General features: G+C 51.2%; 1 protein-coding gene across 1 annotated transcript in view; it reads left to right on the forward strand.

Annotated features, from left to right (window-relative positions):
• LOC147084901 (cytohesin-2) overlaps positions 1-25,000 on the forward strand; it is a 552,369-nt gene that overhangs the window by 88,549 nt on the left and 438,820 nt on the right. The window contains exons 2-4 of the mRNA XM_085979610.1: positions 950-1,097; positions 11,494-11,560; positions 18,471-18,589. Coding sequence (XP_085835736.1) covers positions 950-1,097; positions 11,494-11,560; positions 18,471-18,589 — 334 coding nt within the window. The remainder of the gene's footprint in view (positions 1-949; positions 1,098-11,493; positions 11,561-18,470; positions 18,590-25,000) is intronic.

Genomic DNA, 25,000 nt, shown 5'->3' on the forward strand with positions numbered 1-25,000 from the left:
GTTTAGAAGAATGAGAGGAGATCTCATTGAAACTTATAAAATTCTAACAGGACTAGACAGACTGGATGCAGGAAGGATGTTCCCGATGGCGGGGGAGTCCAGAACCAGGGGTCACAGTCTAAGGATAAGGGGTAAGCCATTTAGGACAGAGATGAGGAGGAATTTCTTCACCCAGAGAGTGGTGAACCTGTGGAATTCTCTACCACAGAAGACAGTAGAGGCCAATTCATTAAATATATTCAAGAAGGAGTTGGATATATTTCTTAAGGCTAAAGGGATCAAGGGGGTATGGGGAGAAAGCAGGGATCGGGTACTGAATTTGGATAATCAGCCATGATCTCATTAAATGGCGGAGCAGGCTCGAGGGGCCGAATGGCCTACTTCTATGTCTATGTTTCTATGTTCCAAACTTCTACCACCCTTTTGTGTGTAGAAGTATTTCCTAATTTCACGCCTGAAAGGTCTGGCTCTAATTTCTAGACTATGTCCCCTACTCCTAGAATCCCCAACCAGCGGAAATAGTTTCTCTCTCTACGCTATCTGTTCCCCTTAATATCTTGAAAACTTCGATCAGATCGCCCCTTAACCTTTTCAATTCTAGGGAATACAACCCTAGTTTGTCTAATCTTACCTCGTAACTTAACCCCTTGGAGTCCGGGTATCATTCTGGTAAACCTACGCTGCACTCCCTCCAAGGCCAATAGATCCTTCCTATGGTGTGGTGCCCAGAACTGTGCACCGTGCTCCAAGTGTGGTCTAACTAAGGTATATGGAGACCAGGACTGTGCACAGTGCTCCAAGTGTGGTCTAACCAGGGCTTTGTATAGCTGCAGCATACCTTCGACCCGCTTGTACTCTCGTCCTCCAGATATAAAGGCCGACTGTATATTCCGTCTCTCCGCCATGCCCGTTATTTAAGATTGTTTGTTGATTTCCTCATCCTCCGCAGTCCCTCCGGACCTGACGCCAGATGAAAGGATGGAACTGGAGAACATCCGACGGCGGAAGATCGAGCTGATCGTGGAGATCCAGCGGCTGCGGGATGAGCTCAAGGAGGCCATGTTCGAGGTGGAAGGACTGGAGATCAATGAAGGAAGGTGGGTAGTGGCGGGGGGCGGGGGGGCGCGATGGAGAGCGAGAGGGGGTGGTGGGCGATGGAGGGGAGGGTGGGAGATGGAGGATGGAGGGGAGGGTGGGGGATGGAGGGGAGGGTGGGGAGATGGAGGATGGAGGGGAGGGTGGGAGATGGAGGAGGGAGGGGGAGGGTGGGAGATGGAGGAGGGAGGGGAGGGTGGGAGATGGAGGGGAGGGTGGGGGATGGAGGGAGAGGGAGGGTGGGGGATGGATGGAGAGGGAGGGGAGGGTGGGTGGGCGATGGAGAGCGAGGGGAGGGTGGGAGATGGGGAGGGTGGGAGATGGAGAGCGAGGGGAGGGTGGGGGATGGATGGAGAGGGAGGGGAGGGGTGGGTGGGCGATGGAGAGCGAGGGGAGGGTGGGAGATGGGGAGGGTGGGAGATGGAGAGCGAGGGGAGGGTGGGAGATGGATGGAGAGCGAGGGGAGGGTGGGAGATGGATGGAGAGCGAGGGGAGGGTGGGAGATGGATGGAGAGCGAGGGGAGGGTGGGAGATGGAGGATGGAGGGGAGGGTGGGAGATGGAGGAGGGGAGGGGAGGGTGGGAATGGAGGAGGAGGGAGGGTGGGAGATGGAGGGGAGGGTGGGGGATGGAGTGAGGGGAGGGTGGGGGATGGAGTGAGGGGAGGGTGGGAGATGGAGGGAGAGCGAGGGGAGGGTGGGAGATGGAGGGAGAGGGAGGGTGGGGGATGGAGGGAGAGGGAGGGGAGGGTGGGTGGGCGATGGAGAGCGAGGGGAGGGTGGGAGATGGAGAGCGAGGGGAGGGTGGGAGATGGATGGAGAGCGAGGGGAGGGTGGGAGAGCGAGGGGAGGGTGGGAGATGGATGGCGAGCGAGGGGAGGGTGGGAGATGGATGGAGAGCGAGGGGAGGGTGGGAGATGGATGGAGAGCGAGGGGAGGGTGGGAGATGGATGGAGAGCGAGGGGAGGGTGGGAGATGGAGAGTGAGAGCGAGGGTGGGAGATGGAGAGCGAGGGGAGGGTGGGAGATGGAGGGAGAGCGAGGGGAGGGTGGGAGATGGATGGAGAGCGAGGGGAGGGTGGGAGATGGAGGGAGAGCGAGGGGAGGGTGGGAGATGGATGGAGAGCGAGGGGAGGGTGGGAGATGGAGGGAGAGCGAGGGGAGGGTGGGAGATGGAGGGAGAGCGAGGGGAGGGTGGGAGATGGATGGAGAGCGAGGGGAGGGTGGGAGATGGAGGGAGAGCGAGGGGAGGGTGGGAGATGGAGGGAGAGCGAGGGGAGGGTGGGAGATGGAGGGAGAGCGAGGGGAGGGTGGGAGATGGAGGGAGAGCGAGGGGAGGGTGGGAGATGGAGGGAGAGCGAGGGGAGGGTGGGAGATGGAGGGAGAGCGAGGGGAGGGTGGGAGAGCGATGGAGAGCGAGGGGAGGGAGGGAGAGCGAGGGGAGGGTGGGAGAGCGATGGAGAGCGAGGGGAGGGTGGGAGAGCGAGGGGAGGGTGGGAGAGCGAGGGGAGGGTGGTGAGAGCGAGGGGAGGGTGGGCGGGGGGAGGGCGGGAGGGGCGGGGGAGGGCGGGAGAGCGAGGGGAGGGTGGGAGGGCGAGGGGGAGGGCGGGAGGGCGAGGGGAGGGCGGGAGAGGGAGAGGGAGGGCGGGAGAGGGAGGGCGGGAGAGGGAGAGGGAGGGCGGGAGAGGGAGAGGGAGGGCGGGGAGAGGGCGGGAGACGGAGGGAGCGGGAGGGGGAGGGCGGGAGAGGGAGGGGGAGGGGCGGGAGACGGAGGGAGGGGGAGAGAGGGAGGGGGAGGGCGGGAGACGGAGGGGGAGGGCGGGAGACGGAGGGGGAGGGCGGGAGACGGAGGGGGAGGGCGGGAGACGGGGGGAGGGCGGGAGACGGAGGGAGGGGGAGGGCGGGGAGACGGAGGGAGGGGGAGGGCGGGAGACGGAGGGAGGGGAGGGCGGGAGACGGAGGGAGAGGGAGGGCGGGAGACGGAGGGAGGGGAGGGCGGGAGAGGGAGGGGAGGGCGGGAGACGGAGGGAGAGGGAGGGGAGGGGCGGGAGACGGAGGGAGAGGGAGGGGAGGGCGGGAGAGGGAGGGGAGGGGCGGGAGACGGAGGGAGAGGGAGGGGAGGGCGGGGAGACGGATGGAGAGCGAGGGGAGGGCGGGAGACGGATGGAGAGCGAGGGGAGGGCGGGAGACGGAGGGAGAGCGAGGGGAGGGCGGGGAGACGGAGGGAGAGCGAGGGGAGGGCGGGAGACGGAGGGAGAGCGAGGGGAGGGCGGGAGACGGAGGGAGAGCGAGGGGGAGGGCGGGAGACGGAGGGAGAGCGAGGGCAGCGCATTCCAGATCACAGCAAATCACTGCGTAACAATTGCTCCTCCATGTGGATATGGAATTGGCTGAGTGACTGGAAACACAGAGCAGTGGTGAACGGTTGTTTTTCGGACTGGAGGAAGATATACAATGGTGTTCCCCAGGGGTCACGGACTGGGACCACTGCTTTTCTTGATATTACCTAACGACTTGGGTGTGCAGGGCACAATTTCAAAATTTGCAGACGACACAAAAACTTGGAAGTATAGTGAACAGTGAGGAGGAGAGTGATAGACTTCAAGAGGACACAGACAGGCTGGTGGAGTGGGCAGACACCTGGCGGATGAAAGTTAACACATTTTAGGGAGAAATTGTGTCCAGTGGCAGAAGGGGCTGTCATAAATCTCATCATCGAGAAACTACCTATGAAATAACACTGGACGGCCAGCTGGTGGCGCCGTCCAAGGAGTATAAATACTCGGGGCGTTGGCCCCAGCTCTACAGGGACATTTTGTAAGACTAGGAACTAGTGAAGTACAACTAGACTTCCATGTTCTGAAACAAGTTGATTAAAGCCTTGCTTTATGCTAAAACCAAGTGCGTAGTGAGTTTTATTACGTCAGTCTGTAACCAGATAACGCAGAATTATGGTGAGTGGCATAAGAACATGGTTACAGCACAGAAGGAGGCCATTCGGGCCGTCGAGCCTGCTCCGCCATTCAATAAGATCATGGCTGATCATAGACCTCAACTCCACTTTCCCGCACGATCTCCATATCCCTTGATTCGCCTAGAATCTATCGATCTCAGCCTTGAATATCCTCAAAGACTCAGCATTCACAGCCCTCTGGGGCAGAGAATTCCAAAGATTCACCACCCTCTGAGTGAAGAAATTCCTCCTCATCTCAGTCCGAAATGGCCGACCCCTTATCCTGAGACTGTGACCCCTGGTTCTAGACTCTCCAGCCAGGGGGGAAACAGCCTCTCAGCATCTACCCTGTCAATCCCCCTCAGAATCTTGTACGTTTCAATGAGATCACCTCTCATTCTTCTAAACTCCAGAGAGTATCGGCCCGTTCTAGACCCATGTCGCCTTTGGTTCTTCTGCCAATCACCTTAAATCTGTGTCCTCTGGTTCTCGACCCTTCCGCCAATGGGAACAGTTTCTCCCTGTCTACTCTGTCTACACCCCTCATGATTTTGAACACCTCCATTAAGTCTCCTCTCAACCTTCATTGCTCTAAGGAGAACAATCCCAGCTTCTCCAGTCTCTCCACATCACTGAAGTCCCTCATCCCTGGTACCATTCTGGTCAATCTCCCCCTTAACCTTCTCTGCTCTAAGGAGAACAACCCCAGCTTCTCCAGTCTCTCCACATCACTGAAGTCCCTCATCCCTGGTACCATTCTAATAAATCTCTTCACCCTCTCTAAGGCCTTGTCATCCTTCCTAAAGTGCGGTGCCCAGAATTGGACACAATACTCCAGCTCAGGCCAAACCAGTGTTTTATAAAGGGTTTAGCATAAACCACCTTGCTTTTTGTGCTCTATGCCTCTATTAAGCCAAGGATCCCATATGGTTTCCAATGGCAAAATGATCAGCCTGGCTCAGTCGAGGGACGTGGATGTGCGGAGCTCTCGCTGGGTTGACGGGGCTGGATTTCTTCCTGCTGGGCTCCACCTAACCGTGGAGGCCACGGTCCGGAGCGGGCAGGTATGGTCCTAGCCAGGATTTAGCCACTTTCTTCCCGGCTAGACCCCAGTCATCATTAGAAACATAGAAAAACAGGAGCAGGAGTTGGCCATTCGGCCCTTCGAGCCTGCTCCGCCATTCAATATGATCATGGCTGATCCTCTATCTCAATACCATATTCCCGCTCTCTCCCCATACCCCTTGATGCCTTTTGTGTCTAGAAAGCTATCTATCTCCTTAAATATATTCAGTGACTTGGCCTCCACAGCCTTCTGTGGTAGAGAATTCCACAGGTTCACCACCCTCTGATTAAAGAAACATTGAAGATAGGAGCAGGAGCAGGCCATTCGGCCCCTCGAGCCTGCTCCGCCATTTAATGAGATCATGGCTGATCATCCAAATTCAGTACCCTGCCCCTGCCTTCTCCCCATACCCCTTGATCCCTTTAGCTTTAAGAAATATATCTAACTCCTTGCTGAATATATTTAATGAATTGGCCTCCACCGCCCTCTGTGGTAGAGAATTCCACAGGTTCACCACTCTCTGGGTGAAGAAATTCCTCCTCATCTCTGTCCTAAATGGCTTACACCTTATCCTTAGACTGTGACCCCTGGTTCTGGATTCCCCTGCCATCGAGAACATCCTTCCAGCATCTAGTCTGTCTAGTCCTGTTAGAATTTTATAAGTTTCAATGAGATCCCCTCTCATTCTTCTAAACTCCAGCGAGTATAAGCCCAATCGTCCCAATCTCTCCTCATACGTCATTCCTGCCATCCCAGGTATCAGTCTGGTGAATCTTCGCTGAACTCCCTCCATGGCAAGAACATCCTTAGATAAGGCGACCAAAACTGCACACAATACTCAAGGTGTGGTCTCACCAAGGCCCTGTACAACTACAGCAAGGCATCCTTGTTCCTGTACTCAAACCCCCTCGCTACGAAGGCCAACATACCATTTGCCTTCTTAACCGCCTGCTGCACCTGCATGCTTACCTTCAGTGACTGGTGCACAAGGACACCCAGGTCTCGTTGCACTTCCCCTTCTCCCAATCTATTGCCATTCAGATAATAATCTGCCTTCCTGTTTTTGCCACCAAAGTGGATAACCTCACATTTATCCACATTATATTGCATCTGCCATGCATCTGCCCAATCACCCAACCTGTCCAAATCATACTGGAGTTTCTCGGCATCCTCCTCACAGCACACACGCCCACCCAGCTTTGTGTCATCTGCAAATTTGGAGATATTACATCTAGTTCCCTTGTCTGGATCATTAATGTATATTGTGAATAGCTGGGGTCCAAGGACCAATCCCTGCGGTACCCCACTAGTCACTGCCTGCCACTCGGAAAAAGACCCGTTTATTCCAACTCTTTGCTTGCTGTCTGCCAACCAGTTCTCTATCCAAGTCAATACCTTGCCCCCAATCCCATGTGCCTTAACTTTACACGCTAATCTCTTATGCGGGACCTTATCAAAAATCTCTGTCCTAAATGGCTTACCCCTTATCTTTAGACTGTGACCCCTGGTTCTGGACTCCCCCGCCATCGGGAACATCCTCCCTGCATCCAGTCTGTCTAGCCCTGTCAGCATTTTAAACGTTTCAATGAGATCCCCTCTCATTCTTCTAAACCTTGGATCTTCCAGCCTGCGCCAGAGTTCCCTGGACTCCGGCAAGTGGGGTGTGTCCCGACCGGGACAGCTGGCCTCTGTATAAACAGCTACAACAACGTGCATTTATCTAGTGCCTTTAACATAGTAAAACAACCCACGGTGTTTCACAGGCTCGTAATAGAATCATAGAAAGTTACAGCACGGAAGGAGGCCATTTCGGCCCATCGTGTCCGCGCCGGCCAACACAGAGCTTTCCGGCCTAATCCCACTTCCCAGCTCTTGGTCCGTAGCCCTGCAGGTTAGAGCATCCCAAGTGTACATCCAAGTACTTTTTAAATGTGGTTAGGGTTCCTGCCTCGACCACCCTTTCAGGCAGTGAGTTCCAGACCCCCACAACCCTCTGGGTGAAAAACATTCTCCTCAAATCCCCACTAATCATTTTACCAATCTATGTTCTCTGGTTATTGACCCCTCTGCTAAGGGAAATAGGTCCTTCCTATCCACTCTATCTAAGCCCCTCATCATTTTATACACCTCAATTAAATCTCCCCTCAGCCACCTCTGTTCCAAAGAAAACAACCCCAGCCTATCCGATCTTTCCTCCATAGCTAAAATTCCGCAGCCCAGGCAACATCCTTGTAAATCTCCTCTGCACCCTCTCTAGTGCAATCACATCCTTCCTGTAATGTGGTGACCAGAACTGCACCCAGTACTCCAGCTGAGGCCTAACTAGTGTTTTATACAGTTGAAGCATAACCTCCCTGCTCTTGTATTCTATGCCACGGCTAATAAAGGCAAGCATTCCGTATGCCTTCTTAACCACCTTATCTACCTGGCCTGCTACCTTCAGGGATCTGTGGACATGCACTCCAAGGTCCCTTTGTTCCTCTACACTACTCAGTGTCCTACCATTTGACGTGTATTCCTTGTTAGCCCTCCCCAAATGCATTACCTCACACTTCTCCGGATTGAATTCCATTTCCACTGTTTTGCCCACCTGATCAGTCCATTGACATCTTCCTGCAGTCTACAGCTTCCTTCTTCAGTATCAACCACACAGCCGATTTTAGAATCATCTGCAAACTTCTTAATCGTACCCCCTATATTCAAGTCTAAATCATTGATATGGAGTCATAGAATTATACAGCACAGAGAGAGGCCCTTCGGCCCATCGTGTCCGCGCTGGCCATCAAGCCCTGTCTATTCTAATCCCATTTTCCAGCACTTGGTCCGTAGCCTTGTATGCTACGGCATTTCAAGTGCTCATCTAAATGCTTCTTGAATGTTGTGAGGGTTCCTGCCTCTACCACCCTTTCAGGCAGTGAGTTCCAGATTCCAACCACCCTCTGGGTGAAAAAGTTTTTCCTCAAATCCCCTCTAAACCTCCTGCCCCTTACCTTGAAACTATGCCCCTGGTTATTGACCCCTCTACTAAGGGGAAAAGTTCCTTTCTATCTACCCTATCTATGCCCCCTTATAATTTTGTACACCTCAATCAGGTCCCCCCTCAGCCTTCTCTGCTCTAAGGAAAACAACCCCAGCCTGTCCAGTCTCTCTTCATAGCTGAAGCGCTCCAGCCCAGGTAACATCCTGGTGAATCTCCTCTGCACCTTCTCCAATGCAATCACATCCTTCCTATAGTGTGGCGACCAGAACTGCACACAGTATTCCAGCTGTGGCCTAACTAGCGTTTTGTACAGCTCCATCATAACCTCCCAGCTCTTATATTCTATGCCTCGGCTAATGAAGGCAAGTATCCCATATGTCTTTTTAACCATCTTATCTACCTGTCCTGCTGCCTTCAGGGATCTATGTACCTGCACACCAAGGTCCCTCTCATCCTCTGTCCTTCCTAGGGTCCTACCATTCATTGTGTATTCCCTTGCCTTGATGGTCCTCCCAAAATGCATCACCTCACACTTTTCAGGGTTAAATTCCATTTGCCACTGTTCTGCCCATCTGACCAACCCGTCTATATCGTCCTGTAGCCTGAGGCACCTCTCGCTATTTACCACTCCACCAATGTTCCTGTCATCTGCGAACTTACTGATCATACCTCCTACATTCATATCTGAATCATCAATGTACACTACAAACAGCAAAGGACCCGGCACCGATCCCTGTGGTACACCACTGGACACAGGCTTCCAGTCACAAAAACAACCTTCGACCATCATCCTCTGCCTCCTGCCACTTAAGCCAATTTTGGATCCAATGTGCCAAATTGCCCTGGATCCCATGGACCCTTACCTTCTTGACCAGTCTCCCATGCGGGACTTTGTACCACAAAATGTCACCCCAAGGTACTTGAGATATTGGGACAGGCGAGAGGGAGGGAGGGGGAGGGAGAGAGAGAAAGAGACAGGGAGAGAGAGAAAGTGAGCGAGGAGGAATTGTATGAATTCGGTGAATTGAGGACCGGCCTTTCCATTGGCGTGACCTTGTGGTGACTGATTCCAGATCTCGACGTGCCTGCTGTCATTAACAGGCGGGCCAGGCACTCCCGCAATCACTTGAAACGGAAGGTGTGAAGGGGAAGCAGCGAGTTGGCCTCAGCACCCCTCCCGGCGCCAGGGAAGGGGTGGGATCCATCAGCCGGGGTGGCCGATCCTGTCCACTGCCCCCGTGACTCTCGCCGGGGCCTCCGCGAGCGTCTGTGTCAGACGAGGACGGGATGGGAGTCCACTGCGATGCCCCTGCAGTCAAATATCACCCGCTGGGCCATCTCGAATCTGGCACGGGAGGGCAGCCCAGGGAACCAGGGCCCCAGTGACTAGTCCAGGCCATTCAGGTGGACCACAGCACACCAACAACATACATTTAAAGGAACTAAGACACCTTGCATTTATATAGCACCTTTAACATAGTAAAACGGCCCAAGGCGCTTCACAGGAGCGATTATCAAACACATTTTGACACCGAGCCACATAAGGAGATATTCGGGCAGGTGACCAAAAGCTTGGTCAAAGAGGTTGGTTTTAAGGAGCGTCTTAAAGGAGGAGAGAGAGGCGGAGAGGTTTAGGGAGGGAATTCCAGAGCTCAGGGCCCCAGGCAGCTGAAGGCACGGCCGCCAATGGTGGAGCGATGGAAATCGGGGAGGCTCAAGAGGCCAGAATTGGAGGAGGGCAGAGATCTCGGAGGGTTGTAGGGGCTGGAGGAGGTTACAGAGATAGGGAGGGGGTGAGGGCCATGGAGAGATTTGAACAGGAGGATGAGAATTGTAGGGGCTGGGGGAGGTCGCAGAGATAGGGAGGGGGCGAGGGGCCATGGAGGGATTTGAACAGGAGGATGAGAATTGTAGGGCTGGGGGAGGTCGCAGAGATAGGGAGGGGGCGAGGGGCCATGGAGGGATTTGAACAGGAGGATGAGAATTGTAGGGCTGGAGGAGGTTACAGAGATAGGGAGGGGGCGAGGGGCCATGGAGGGATTTGAACAGGAGGATGAGAATTGTAGGGGCTGGAGGAGGTTACAGAGATAGGGAGGGGGCGAGGGGCCATGGAGGGATTTGAACAGGAGGATGAGAATTGTAGGGGCTGGAGGACGTTACAGAGATAGGGAGGGGGCGAGGGGCCATGGAGGGATTTGAACAGGAGGATGAGAATTGTAGGGGCTGGAGGAGGTTACAGAGATAGGGAGGGGGCGAGGGGCCATGGAGGGATTTGAACAGGAGGATGAGAATTGTAGGGCTGGAGGAGGTTACAGAGATAGGGAGGGGGCGAGGGCCATGGAGGGATTTGAACAGGAGGATGAGAATTGTAGGGCTGGAGGAGGTTACAGAGATAGGGAGGGGGCGAGGGGCCATGGAGGGATTTGAACAGGAGGATGAGAATTGTAGGGGCTGGAGGAGATTACAGAGATAGGGAGGGGGCGAGGGGCCATGGAGGGATTTGAACAGGAGGATGAGAATTGTAGGGCTGGAGGAGGTTACAGAGATAGGGAGGGGGCGAGGGGCCATGGAGGGATTTGAACAGGAGGATGAGAATTCTAGGGGCTGGAGGTGGTTACAGAGATAGGGAGGGGGGCGAGGGGCCATGGAGGGATTTGAACAGGAGGATGAGAATTGTAGGGCTGGAGGAGGTTACAGAGATAGGGAGGGGGCGAGGGGCCATGGAGGGATTTGAACAGGAGGATGAGAATTGTAGGGGCTGGAGGAGGTTACAGAGATATGGAGGGGGCGAGGGGCCATGGAGGGATTTGAACAGGAGGATGAGAATTGTAGGGGCTGGAGGAGGTTACAGAGATAGGGAGGGGGCGAGGGGCCATGGAGGGATTTGAACAGGAGGATGAGAATTCTAGGGGCTGGAGGTGGTTACAGAGATAGGGAGGGGGGCGAGGGGCCATGGAGGGATTTGAACAGGAGGATGAGAATTGTAGAGGCTGGAGGAGGTTACAGAGATAGGGAGGGGGCGAGGGCCATGGAGGGATTTGAACAGGAGGATGAGAATTGTAGGGGCTGGAGGAGGTTACAGAGATAGGGAGGGGGCGAGGGCCATGGAGGGATTTGAACAGGAGGATGAGAATTGTAGGGGCTGGAGGAGGTTACAGAGATAGGGAGGGGGCGAGGGGCCATGGAGGGATTTGAACAGGAGGATGAGAATTGTAGGGCTGGAGGAGGTCACAGAGATATGGAGGGGGTGGGGAGCGCGGCCAATCAAACTACCTGTGTGGGTCTCTCGGTAGCTGGGCTCGGAGACTGTTAACAGTGGCGGCGAGGTTTTGTCAGACCCCCCCCCCCCCTTGGTTCAGTAAATAATGACCGCTCGCACCTGTCTTCTGTTCTGCCCCCCAGTAAAACCTTGCAGAGGAACAAGCAAGTCGCAATGGGACGTAAAAAGTTCAACATGGACCCAAAGAAGGTAGGTGGAGAAATCACGGAATCGGAGAAGTTTACAGCACAGAAGGAGGCCATTCGGCCCATCGTGTCCATGCCGGCCGACAGAGCTATCCACCCTAATCCCACTCTCCAGCTCTCGGTCCGTAGCCCTGTGGGTTACAGCACTTCAAGCGCACATCCAAGTACTTTTTAAATGTGATGAGGGTTTCTGCCTCGACCACCCTTTCAGGCAGTGAGTTCCAGACCCTCACCGCCCTCTGGGTGAAGAACGTTCTCCTCAACTCCCCTCTAATCCTTCTCCCAATTACTTTAAATCTATGCCCCCTGGTTATTGACCTCTCTGCAAAGGGAAATAGGTCATAGAAACATAGAAACATAGAAGATAGGAGCAGGAGTCGGCCATTCGGCCCCTCGAGCCTGCTCCGCCATTCAATGCGATCATGGCTGATCATCCAAACTCGGTACCCTGTCCCTGCCTTCTCCCCATATCCCTTGATCCCTTTACCCTTAAGAAATATATCTAACTCCTTCTTGAATATATTTAATGAATTGGCCTCCACTGCCTTCTGTGGTAGAGAATTCCACAGGTTCACCACTCTCTGGGTGAAGAAATTCCTCCTCATCTCAGTCCTAAATGGCTTACCCCTTATCTTTAGACTGTGACCCCTGGTTCTGGACTCCCCGCCATTGGGAACAGCCTTCCTGCATCTAGTCTCTGTAGTCCTGTTAGAATTTTATAAGTTTTAATGAGATTTCCTCTCATTCTTCTAAACTCCAATGAATATAAGCCTAATTGACCCAATCACTCTTCATACGTCATTCCTGCCATCCCAGGTATCAGTCTGGTGAATCTTCGCTGCACTCCCTCCATGGCAAGAACATCCTCCCTCAGATAAGGCGACCAAAACTGCACACAATACTCAAGGTGTGGTCTCACCAAGGCCCTGTATAACTGCAGCAAGACATCCTTGTTCCTGTACTCAAACCCTCTCGCTACGAAGGCCAACATACCATTTGCCTTCTTAACCGCCTGCTGCACCTGCATGCTTATCTTCAGCGACTGGTGCACAAGGACACCCAGGTCTCGTTGCACTTCCCCTTCTCCCAATCTATTGCCGTTCAGATAATAATCTGCCTTCCTGTTTTTGCCACCAAAGTGGATAACCTCGCATTTATCCACATTGGGCAGATGCAGTATAATCACCCAACCTGTCCAAATCGTACTGGAGTTTCTCTGCATCCTCCTCACAGCACACAAGCCCACCCAGCTTTTTGTGGCCTGCAAACTTGGAGATATTACATCTAGTTCCCTACATCTAGGTCCTTCCTGTCCACTCTCTAGGCACCTCATCATTTTATACACCTCAATTAAATCTCCCCTCAGCCTCCTCTGTTCCAAAGAAAACAACCCCAGCCTCTCCAATCTTTCCTCATTGCTAAAATTCCCCAGACCTGGCCGCATCCTGGTAAATCTCTGCATCCTCTCCAGTGCGATCACGTCCTTCCTGTAATGTGGGGACCAGAAATGGTGTAGATTCCCCCCTCTCCCCGGTTCCAGCTCCAAGACACACCAGCCCCCAACCCCTGGCCAGCAGCTAACGTTAGAGCACAACACAGAGCTTGGTGTCTGGTAAGCGACCTCACCGTGGCCCTTGCCCCTATCTGATTCTGTCTCTCCCTGTCTGCATGTTGCTCTATAAGAACATAAGAAATAGGAGCAGGAGTAGGCCAATCGGCCCCTCGAGCCTGCTCCGCCATTCAATAAGATCATGGCTGATCTGATCCTAACCGCCAATCTACTATCACAGAACCATCTCCTGAATCTAACAGAATTAGACACACGAAATAGGAGCAGGACCAGGCTACACGGCCCCTGGGCCCGCTCCGCTACCCACAGGGCCATGTCCGATCCGAACCTAGACTCATGTCCAATTTCCTGCCCGCTCCCCGTAACCCTTAATTCCCTTTACTTCTAGGAAACTGTCTATTTCTGTTTTAAATTTATGTAATGATGTAGCTTCTACAGCTTTTTGGGGCAGCATATTCCATAGACCTACCACCCTCTGAGTGAAGTAGTTCCTCCTCATCTCAGTTTTGAAAGAGCAGCCCCTTATTCTAAGACTATGCCCCCTAGTTCTAGTTTCACCCATCATCGGGAACATCCTCCCCGCATCCACCCGATCCAACCCCTTCACAATCTTTTATGTTTCAATAAGTTCGCCTCTCATTCTTCTGAACTCCAATGAGTAGAGTCCCAATCTACTCAACCTCTCCTCATATGTCCATCCCCTCATCCCCGGGATTAACCGAGTGAACCTTCTTAGTACTGACTCGAGAGCAAGTATGTCTTTTCTTAAGTATGGACACCAAAACTGTATGCAGTATTCCAGGTGTGGTCTCGCCAATACCTTGTACAACTGAAGCAATACCTCCCTATTTTTATATTCTATCCCCCTAGCAATGAAAGCCAACATTCCATTGGCCTTCTTAATCACTTGCTGCACCTGCATACTAACCTTTTGAGTTTTGTGCACCAGGACCCCCAGATCCCTTTGTACTTCAGTACTTTCCAGTTTCTTGCCATTAAGATAATAACTTGCTCTACGATTTTTCCTGCCAAAGTGCATAACCTCACACTTTCCAGTATTGTATTCCATCTGCCAAATCTCTGCCCACTTACTTAGCCTGTCTATGTCCCCTTGCAGGGTTTTTATGTCCTCCTCACTCACTACTTTCCCTCCCATCTTAGTATCATCTGCAAACTTTGATATGTTACACTCGGTCCCCTCCTCCAAATCGTTAATATAGATTGTAAAGAGTTGGGGACCCAGCACTGACCCCTGCGGAACACCACTAGTTACTGATTGCCAGTCTGAGAATGAACCATTTATCACAACTCTCTGCCTTCTGTTAGATAGCCAATCCTCTATCCATGCCAGAATATTACCCCCAATCCCGTGATTTTTTATCTTAAGCAATAATCTTTTGTGTGGCACCTTGTCAAATGCCTTTTGGAAGTCTAAATACACTACGTCCACTGGTTCCCCTTTATCCACCCTATATGTTACTTCCTCAAAGAACTCCAGCAAATTTGTCAAACATGACTTCCCCTTCATAAAACCATGCTGACTTTGTCCTATTAAATTATGATTATGCAAATGTCCTGTTACTGTCTCCTTAATAATGGACTCCAAAATTTTACCTACCACAGATGTTAGGCTAACCGGTCTATAGTTTCCAGCCTTCTGTCTACTGTCTAAGGAGAACAACCCCAGCTTCTCCAGTCTCTCCACATCACTGAAGTCCCTCATCCCTGGTACCATTCTGGTCAATCTCCCCTTAACCTTCTCTGCTCTAAGGAGAACAATCCCAGCATAGAGTCATAGAGTAATACAGCACGGATAGAGGCCCTTCGGCCCATCGTGTCCGCGCCGGTCATCAAGCCCTGTCTAATCTAATCCCATATTCCAGCATTTGGCCCGTAGCCTTGTATGCTATGGCATTTCAAGTGCTCATCCAAATGCTTCTTAAATGTTGTGAGGGTTTCTGCCTCCACAACCCTTTCAGGCAGTGAGTTCCAGACTCCAACTACCCTCTGGGTGAAAAAGTTCTTTCTCAAATCCCCACTAAACCTCCCGCCCTTTACCTTGAATCTATGGCCCCTAGTTATTGACCCCTCTACTAAGGGAAAAAGCTCCTCAGCATCCATCCTATCTATGCCCCTCATAATTTTGTACACCTCAATCATGTCCCCCCTCAGCCTCCTCTGCTCGAAGGAAAACAAACCCAACCTGCCCAGTCTCTCTTCATAGCTGAAGCGCTCCAGCCCTGGTAACATCCTGGTGAACCTCCTCTGCACCCTCTCTAACGCGATCACATCCTTCCTGTAGTGTGGCGACCAGAACTGCACACAGTATTCCAGCTGTGGCCTAACCAGTGTTTTATACAGCTCCATCATAACCTCCTTGCTCTTATATTCAATGCCTCGGCTAATGAAGGCAAGTATCCCATATGCCTTTTTTACCACCTTATCCACCTGTTCCGCCGCCTTCAGGGATCTGTGTACTTGCACACCCAGATCCCTCTGACCCTCCGTCTTGCCTAGGGTCTTTCCATTCATTGTGTATTCCCTTGCCTTGTTAGTCCCCCCAAAGTGCATCACCTCGCACTTTTCCGGGTTAAATTCCATTTGCCACTGTTCCGCCCATCTGACCAACCCATCTATATCGTCCTGCAGACTGAGGCTACCCTCCTCGCTATTTACCACCCTACCAATTTTTGTATCATCCGCGAACTTACTCATCATACCCTTTACATTCATATCCAAGTCATTAATGTAGACCACAAACAGCAAGGGACCCAGCACCGATCCCTGTGGTACCCCACTGGCCACAGGCTTCCAGTCTCTCCACATCACTGAAGTCCCTCATCCCTGGTACCATTCTGGTCAATCGCCCCTTAACCTTCACTGCTCTAAGGAGAACAATCCCAGCTTTTCCAGTCTCTCCACATCACTGAAGTCCCTCATCCCTGGTACCATTCTGGTCAATCGCCCCTTAACCTTCACTGCTCTAAGGAGAACAATCCCAGCTTCTCCAGTCTCTCCACATCACTGAAGTCCCTCACCCCTGGCACCATTCTGGTCCACCTCCCCTTAACCTTCTCTGCTCTAAGGAGAACAACCCCAGCTTCTCCAGTCTCTCCACATCACTGAAGTCCCTCACCCCTGGCACCATTCTGGTCAATCTCCCCCTTAACCTTCTCTGCTCTAAGGAGAACAATCCCAGCTTCTCCAGTCTCTCCTCATCACTGAAGTGCCTCATCCCCGGTATCATCCTGGCAAACCTCCCATGTACCCTTTCCATGGCCTTGACATCCTTCTTAAAGTGTGGTGCCCAGAATTGGACACAATACTCCAGCGGAGGCCCAACCAGTGATTTGTAAAGGTTTAGCATGACCTCCTTGTCCTTGTATTCAGTGCCCCCGTTTACAAAGCCGAGTATTCCATACGCTTTCTTAACCGCCTCTCAACTTACCCGACCACCTTCAAGGACTTGTGAATATGCACCCCCAGGTCCCTCTGCTCTAGCACCCCACTTAAAATAGCACCTTTTAGATTATACTGCCCCTCCAGGATGTTTCTTCCAAAGCACGTCACCTCCCACTTAGCAGCATTAAATTGTACCTGCCACCTGTCTGCCCATTTCACCAGTCTGTCTACGTGCTCCTGAAGTTCTGCACCGATCCTGCGCACTGCTTTTTACGGGATGTGGGTGTCGCCGGCAAAGGCCGGCATTTGTTGGCCGTCCCTAATTGCCCATCGAGAAGGTGGTGGTGACCCGCCATTTCAGACGGCAGTTAAGAGTCAACCGCATTGCTGTGGGTCCAGAGTCGCTTAGCGGCCAGACCGGGCAAGGGCGGTAGATTTCCTCCCCTAAAGGACATTAGTGCACCTGATGGGTTTTTACGACAATCCGGTAGTTTCATGGTCACCTTTACTGACACTAGCAATTTTTTAAACTCCAGATTTATTTAATTAACTGAATTTAAATCCTCCAGCTGCCGTGGTGGGATTTGAACTCATGTCACCGGATCATTAGTCCAGGCCTCTGAATTACTAGTCTAGTAATCCAGAGTACAGGAAACTTTGGTTTATCCGGAGGCTATATGTCCGGAATACTCGGTCTAACGGCAAAAATCAGGAGCCGTTTTCTATAAGTTTTTTTTTAGTTCTCGTTGCTTTTTTTCCCCAGACAGGCACTGCAAGGTCTGTAGCTATAGCAACAGCTTCAGCTAGAGATGCTTGCAGCTGCAGCCGACTGTTTAGAAGCTGTTGCTAAGCAACAGTGTTTGTTGTCAGATACGGAGATGAAAACCTCTGTATGCTTCAACATTAACTTTGTATGTCCGGCAGTTTTGATAGATCGGCAACAGCTCGGTCCCGTCGGTGCCGGATATCACAAAGTTTCCTGTACTAGCATACTATGCTACCGTACTCCGCGCACTATTTACTATGTTGCCAAGTTTTGAAACATCCGCAAACTGATTTGTCTCCCTCTCACGCGCTCTCTCTCTCTCGCTGTATCTGATTCTCTCTCTCTCGCTGTATCTGATTCTCGCTGTATGTAATTCTCTCTCGCTGTATCTGATTCTCTCTCGCTGTATCTGATTCTCTCTCTCTCGCTGTATCTGATTCTCTCTCGCTGTATCTGATTCTCCCTCTCTCGCTGTATCTGATTCTCTCTCTCTCGCTGTATCTATAGAAGCTTTTACAGTCAGTTTTTATGTTCCCTGCAAGCTTACACTCGTATTCTATTTCCCCCCTGTTAATTAATCCCTTTGTCCTCCTTTGCTGAATCCTAAACTGCTCATAATCATCAGGTTTGCTGCTTTTTCTGGCCAATTTAAATGTCCTCTCCTTGGATCTTATGCTATCCCTAATTTCCCTTGTTAGCCACGGTTGAGTCACCTTTTTTGTTTTATTTTTATGCCAAACAGGGATTAACAAATTCTGTAGTTCATCCATGTGATCTTTAAATGTTTGCCATTGCCTATCCACCGTCAACCCTTTAAGTAACGCTCCTCAATCCATCCTAGCCAACTCGCACCTCATACCATCGTAGTTTCCTTTATTTAAATTCAGGAACCTAGTCTCTGAGTCAACTATTTCACTCTCCATCTTAATGAAGAATTCTATCATATTATGATCGCTCCTCCCCAAGGGGCCTCGCACAGCAAGATTGCTAATTGATCCTTTCTCATTACATAATACCCAGTTTAAGATGGCCTGATCTCTACTTGGTTCCTCGCTGTACCTGATTCTCTCTCTCTCTCCCTCCCGCTGTATCTGATTCTCTCTCTCTCTCTCACTATCTGATTCTCTCTTTCTCTTGCTGTATCTAATTCTCACTCTCGCTGTGTTTGATACGCAGGGTATTCAGTTCCTGGTGGAGAACGAGCTGCTGAAGAACACCGCCGAGGACATCGCTCAGTTCCTGTACAAGGGCGAGGGTCTCAACAAAACCGCCATTGGGGATTATCTGGGTGAGAGGTAAGGCGGGCAACTTAGTGTGGGACCCCTGACCCTCTGGGACCTGGGGTCTAACTCCAGTCACAGACGGAGGAGGTGAGGGGGCTCCTCTCTCTGATGGGGCACTGAGTAGAGCAGGGCTTGTGATTTTTATTTCATAGAATCATAGGCTGGTACAGCACTGAAGGAGGCCATTCGGCCCATCGTTTCTACGCCGGCTCTTCCGTAGAGCAACCCAGTTAGTCCCGCTCTTTCCCCGTAGCCCTGCAATTTTTTCTCCATCAAGTACTTATCCAATTCCCTTTTGAAGGCTACCGTTGAATCTGCCTCCCCCACCCTATCCGGCCGTGCATTCCCAATCCTAACCACTCGCTGGGAGAAAAGTTTTTCCTCATGTGGCCTCTGGTTCTTTTGCCAATCCACCTTAAATCTGTGCCCTCTGGTTATCGACCCTTCAGCCACTTGGAAACAGCTTCTCTTTATTTACCCTATCTTAAACTCTTCATGGTTTTACACACCTCGATCAAGTCTCCTCTTAACCTTGATACAAAAAGAAAATACTGCAGATGCTGGAAATGCGAAATAACAACAGACAATGCTGGAGATGCTCAGCAGGTCAGGCAGCATCTGTGAAGAGAGAGAAACAGAGTTAACGTTTCAGGTCGATGACCTTTCATCAGAACTGGAAAAAAAAGCAGGAAATGGAACAGATTTTTAAGCAAGTGTAGGGGCTGGGTAAGGCAGGAGGGGATGAAAGACCAAAAGGGAAGGTCTGTGATAGGATGGAAGGCAGGAGAGCTTAAGAGACATTGGCCCAGAAATTCGGGTCGTGGGCCTTCCCGCGGGTGCAAGCCCCCGACGTGCACTTACCTGGCGCGCCGGCCGTTGAGCTGTGGGCCCACGTGGGATTCCGATCCTGGGCCTCCTCCAACTGCCGGAGCGCAGTGCTTGTGTATCCCAGGGGCGCAGTTAGTTCGAAGCATCCCCTGGGATCACGTGGGCCATGGAGAGCCAATCGGAGCAGGGAATGCTTCATTCATAAGTTTGACAGGAAGGGCTGTCAAACCTATAAATACTATAAGCCCCAAAACATCACTAAAACTTCAAATAAATTTTTAAAAATCACCTTTTTAAAATAACTAAATTACATAAAATAACTATTTTAAACAATAATTAAAAAAATTAATTACATTTTCTGACGGGGCTAAAAATGAACTTACCTTTCTTTAAAGTATTTAAAAATAATAAACCTGTGGAAAAAATGTTTTAATTTTAATTAATTCACCACTTACCTTGTTAAAAGCAGGCCCTGTGACTGCTCTTTACATGTGTAACTCCTGGAGACTTACCCTCCCGGACAAACCTGCAAAAAAGAAACGTAAGTTTGATGCGCACGCGCTGCCTCTCCGGCGCACGCGTTCGATCTCTGAACCCCTTCCTTTAAGGGAACGGAAGTTCCGGTTTCCCGCGCATGCGCAGTGCACTTTCGTTGGGCCTACGCGTGTGTACCCCGTGCGTACTCGCCCGTGGAGACCTGAATTTCTGGGGCATTAAGAGATATTCAAGGTGAGCGGAGATGGTAATGGGACAGGTTAAGAGACAAAGGATGGCTCTAGATGGAGTGTAAATTGTGCTGGCAGAGTGAAAGACAGCTGCCATGTGGGGGTGAAGAAAAGAAGACACAGATAAAAAGTGTGGATAAAAAATATATATATGATAGGGGCCGAGGTTATGATCTGAAATTGTTGAACTCGATATTGAGTCCGGAAGGCTGTAAAGTGCCTAATCGGAAGATGAGGTGCTGTTCCTCGAGTTTACGTTGAGCTTCCGTGGAACAATGCAAGAGGCCGAGGACGGCGAGGTCCGAGTGGGATTGGGGCGGTGAATTAAAGTGACAGGCGACCGGAAGCTCGGGGTCACCCTTACGGACTGAACGGAGGTGTTCCGCAAAGTGGTCACCCAATCTGCGTCTGGTCTCCCCAATGTAGAGGAGACCGCATCGTGAGCAGCGAATACAGTATACTAGATTGCGAGAAGTACAAGTAAATCGCTGTTTCACCTGGAAGGGGTGTTTGGGGCCCCGGACAGTGGGAAGGGAGGAGGTATAAGGGCATGTGTTGCATCTCCTGCGCTTGCACGGGAAGGTGCCGGGGGAAGGGGTGTTGGCGGTGATGGTGGAGTGGACCAGGGTGTCGCGGAGGAATGCTGAAAGGGGAGGCGAGGGCGAAGATGTGTTTGGTGGTGGGATCACGCTGGAGGTGGCGGAAATGGCGGAGGATGATCCGTTGAATGTGGAGGCTGGTGGGGTGAAAGGTGAGGACAAGGGGAACCCTATCGTGGTTCCGGGAGGGAGGGGCAGGGGTGAGTGTAGAAGTGCAGGAAATAGAACGGACACGGTCCAGGGCCATGTCAACCCTCTTAACCTTCTCTGCTCCAAGGAGAACAAACCCAGCTTCTTCCAATCCATCCACGTAACTGTAAGCCCTCATCCCTGGAACCATTCCAGTAAATCTCCTCTACACCCTCTCCAAAGCCTTTCCGTCCTTGCTATAGTACCCTGAATTGGACACAATACTCTCGCTGGGTCCGAATTAGTGTTCTATATAAGCTTGCTTTTGTACTCTATGGGCTGGATTTTCATTAAGGAGGCGGGTAGGTGGCGGGACTACAACTTTCGGGGTTGTAGTCCCGTCTCCATCGAGTTGTGGCCAACCCACATCATTTTCCCTTGATTGACCTTGTCGAGCCCGCCCAGCAGGCCAATTAAGGGCCACCCGGCAACAGGTGATGTCACAGACTGATATTTCATCTGTCAAGACCTTGTGACAGATGAAATATCAGCGTTTTTCACAGCTGTTTGCAGCTGTCAAACACTGACAATCTGTATTCTAAGTTAATTCCTTCCTCTCAGGATGATTTAGAGATCTCCCCGGAACAGAAAGCTGAATGCTGCAATTTTTGACAGCTGGCAGCCATTCTGCTTTCTGTGCCGGTGAGATGAGGGATTCCCGAGACCTGAGGGAAGGAAGGCTGTAAAGGTAAGTAAAACTTCTTTAAACACTTGCCTCTGCACTCATGCACCCATCACTCACCTGAACACCGGACATCTCGAACCCTCCAAGCCTTTCACCCCGACGGCCCGCCTCGCTAACTTGGCGTGGTTTGGAGCCGTCGGGAATCCCACACTTCAACATTAAAAATAGGGATTAGGCTAAAAACTGCCTGTTCACTACCTGTTAACAGGCAGTTCATTGGCACTAATCCCCTACCCGCCTCGGGGAGGCGGGTCCCAGCGCGGGACGGGTACCCGCCTCCTTTGAAACTGGCATGGAGGCGGGATGGGTTCGGGACCCCCGATTGCGGGATTTTAAATCCTCCACACGCCTCCAATCCCGCCTCCACGGCCCGATGAAAATCCTGCCCTGTGCCTCTTTATAAAGCCCTGGACCCCATATGATACAAAGATAGGTGGGAAAGCAAATTGTGTAGAGGACGCAAAGAATCTCCAAAGGGAAATAGATCGGCTAAGTGAGTGGGCAAACATCTGGCAGATGCAGTTTAATGTGGGGGAAAATGCGAGGTTATCCACTTTGGTAGCAAAAATAGAAAAGCCAATTATTGGGGCAGTAATTCCTCCCCAAACGCGTGAGTACGGAAGGGGTACTCGCGCGTCCGGCCGGAAAACCGGCATTTCCTCTCCTCTAACCCAAGAGTTGAAGAGGCTAGCGCGTGCGCTGTAGGGGGCAGCGCGTGCGTCTTGGATTTCCTCTGTTTTGGGGGATTTGCGCATGTGTAAAGGCCTCCGGTCTTTACGCTTGTAAAAAGCACACGGAAGTATTTATTTTTACAGGTAAGTGGTGTTTTAGTGTAATTTAGAAAAAAAATTTCCACAGGTTTATTATTTTAAAGAATCTACAATAAGGTAAGTTTAGTTTTCGACCCTTTTTATTAAAAAAAAATTTTTTTTCAAAAACAAAATTGTTTAAATTATTTTTTAAAACTTATTTATACTTAATTTAATGATTGGGATGTTTTTTAAATTTTTATTTAAAGTTTAAATAGTGTTTTGGGCCCCCGTAGTTTTCATGAGTTTGACAGCTATTACTCTCAAACTCATGAATGAACCTTCCCCTCCCCTGATTGGCTGCACAGTGCTCACCTGATCCCAGCCGGCACATCGCACTAACTACGCTGCTGGATCAGGTGAGCACAGCGCGCCGACATCTGAACCGGGCCAGTGACAGGAAATGCAAGCAGGCCCGGGCTTCAGATGCCAGCGCGCCGGGTGAGTGCACGTCGGGGGCTTGCACGCGCGGCAAGCCCCCGACACCAAGTTCACAGAATCACAGAAACCCCACAGTGCAGATAGAGGCCATTTCGGCCCATCGAGCCTGCACCGACACATATCCCACCCGATCCCCGTAACCCCTACACCAACACATATTCCCATTTAATCCCCCTAACACTAAGGGTCAATTTATCATAGCCAATCAACCTAACCCGCACATCTTTGGAATGTGGGAGGAAACCGGAGCACCCGGAGGAAACCCACGCAAACCGTGCTGCCCGGTGGCATAGAAGAAGTTCTGGGCCATTACTTAAATGGGGAAAGATTACAAAATGCTGAGGTACAGAGTGACCTGGGGGTCGTGGTACATGAATCACAAAAAGTTGGCATGCAGGTACAGCAAGTAATTAGGAAGGCAATTGGAATGTTGGCCTGTATTGCAAAGGGGCTTGGAGTATAAAAGTAGGGAAGTCCTGCTACAACTGTACAGGGCGTTGGTGAGACCACACCTGGAGTACTGCGTACAGTTTTGGTCTCCTTATTTAAGGAGGGATATACTTGCATTGGAGGCAGTTCAGAGAAGGTTCACGAGGTTGATTCCAGAGATGAAGGGGTTGACGTATGAGGAAAGGTTGAGCAGGTTGGGCCGATACTCATTGGAGCTTAGAAGAATGAGAGGGGATCTTATTGAAACATATAAGATTCTGAAGGGGCTCGACAGGGTAGATGCAGAGAGGATGTTTCCCCTCGTGGGGGAAGCTAGAACTAGGGGGCATAGTTTCAGAATAAGGGGGCACCATTTTAAATCGGAAATGAGGAGGAATTTCTTCTCTCAGAGGGTTGTGAATCTGTGGAATTCTCTTCCCCAGAGAGCTGTGGAGGCTGGGTCATTGAATATATTTAAGGTGGAGATAGACAGATCTTTGAACGATAAGGGAGTCGAGGGTTACGGGGAGCGGGCAGGGAAGTGGAGTTGAGGCCAAGATCAGATCAGCCACGATCTTATCGAATGGCGGAGCAGGCTCGAGGGGCCGAATGACCGACTCCTGCTCCCGTGTCTTATGTTCTTCGCTTTATCAATTGCTTTGTTAACCTGTCCTGCCACCTTGAAAGATTTGTGCACAAGCACCCACAGATCTCTCTGTTCCTGTACCCGCTTTAGAATTGTACCATTTACCTTAGAGTCATAGATTTAAACAGCACAGAAAGAGGCCTTTCGGCCCTTCGTGTCCGCGCCAGCCATCAAACCCTGTCTATTCTAATCCCAATTTTCCAGCACTTGGTCCATAGCCTTGTAGGCTATGGCGTTTCAAGTGCTCATCTAAATGCTTCTTGAATGTTGTGAGGGTTCCTGCCTCTACCACCCTTTCATAGAAACATAGAAGATAGGAGCAGGAGTAGGCCATTCGGCCCCTCGAGCCTGCTCCGCCATTTAATGAGATCCTGGCTGATCATCCAAATTCAGTACCCTGTCCCTGCCTTCTCCCCATTTCCCTTGATCCCTTTAGCCTTAAGAAATATATCCAACTCCTTCTTGAATATATTTAATGAATTGGCCTCAACTGCCTTCTGTGGTAGAGAATTCCACAGGTTCACCACTCTCTGGGTGAAGAAACTCCTCCTCATCTCTGTCCTAAATGGCTTACCCCTTATCCTTAGACTGTGACCCCTGGTTCTGGACTCCCCGGCCATCAGGAACATCCTTCCTGCATCGAGTCTGTCTAGTCCTGTTAGAATTTTATAAGTTTCAATGAGATCCCCTCTCATTCTTCTAAACTCCAGCGAATATAAGCCCAATCGACCCAATCTCTCCTCATACGTCATTCCTGCCATCCCAGGTATCAGTCAGGCAGTGAGTTCCAGATTCCAACCACCCTCTGGGTGAAAAAGTTTTTCCTCAAATCCCCTCTAAACCTCCTGCCCCTTACCTTGAAACTATGCCCCCTGGTTATTGACCCTTCTACTAAGGGGAAAAGATCCTTTCTATCTACCCTATCTATGCCCCTCATAATTTTGTACACCTCAATCAGGTCCCCCCCTCAGCCTTCTCTGCTCCAAGGAAAACAACCCCAGCCTGTCCAGTCTCTCTTCATAGCTGAAGCGCTCCAGCCCAGGTAACATCCTGGTGAATCTCCTCTGCACCC

Source organism: Somniosus microcephalus, unplaced genomic scaffold, assembly GCF_052327205.1.
Source record: "Somniosus microcephalus isolate GS21.2 unplaced genomic scaffold, FLI_Smic_1.0 unresolved_chr9, whole genome shotgun sequence".
Classification (NCBI taxonomy): Eukaryota; Metazoa; Chordata; class Chondrichthyes; order Squaliformes; family Somniosidae; genus Somniosus; species Somniosus microcephalus.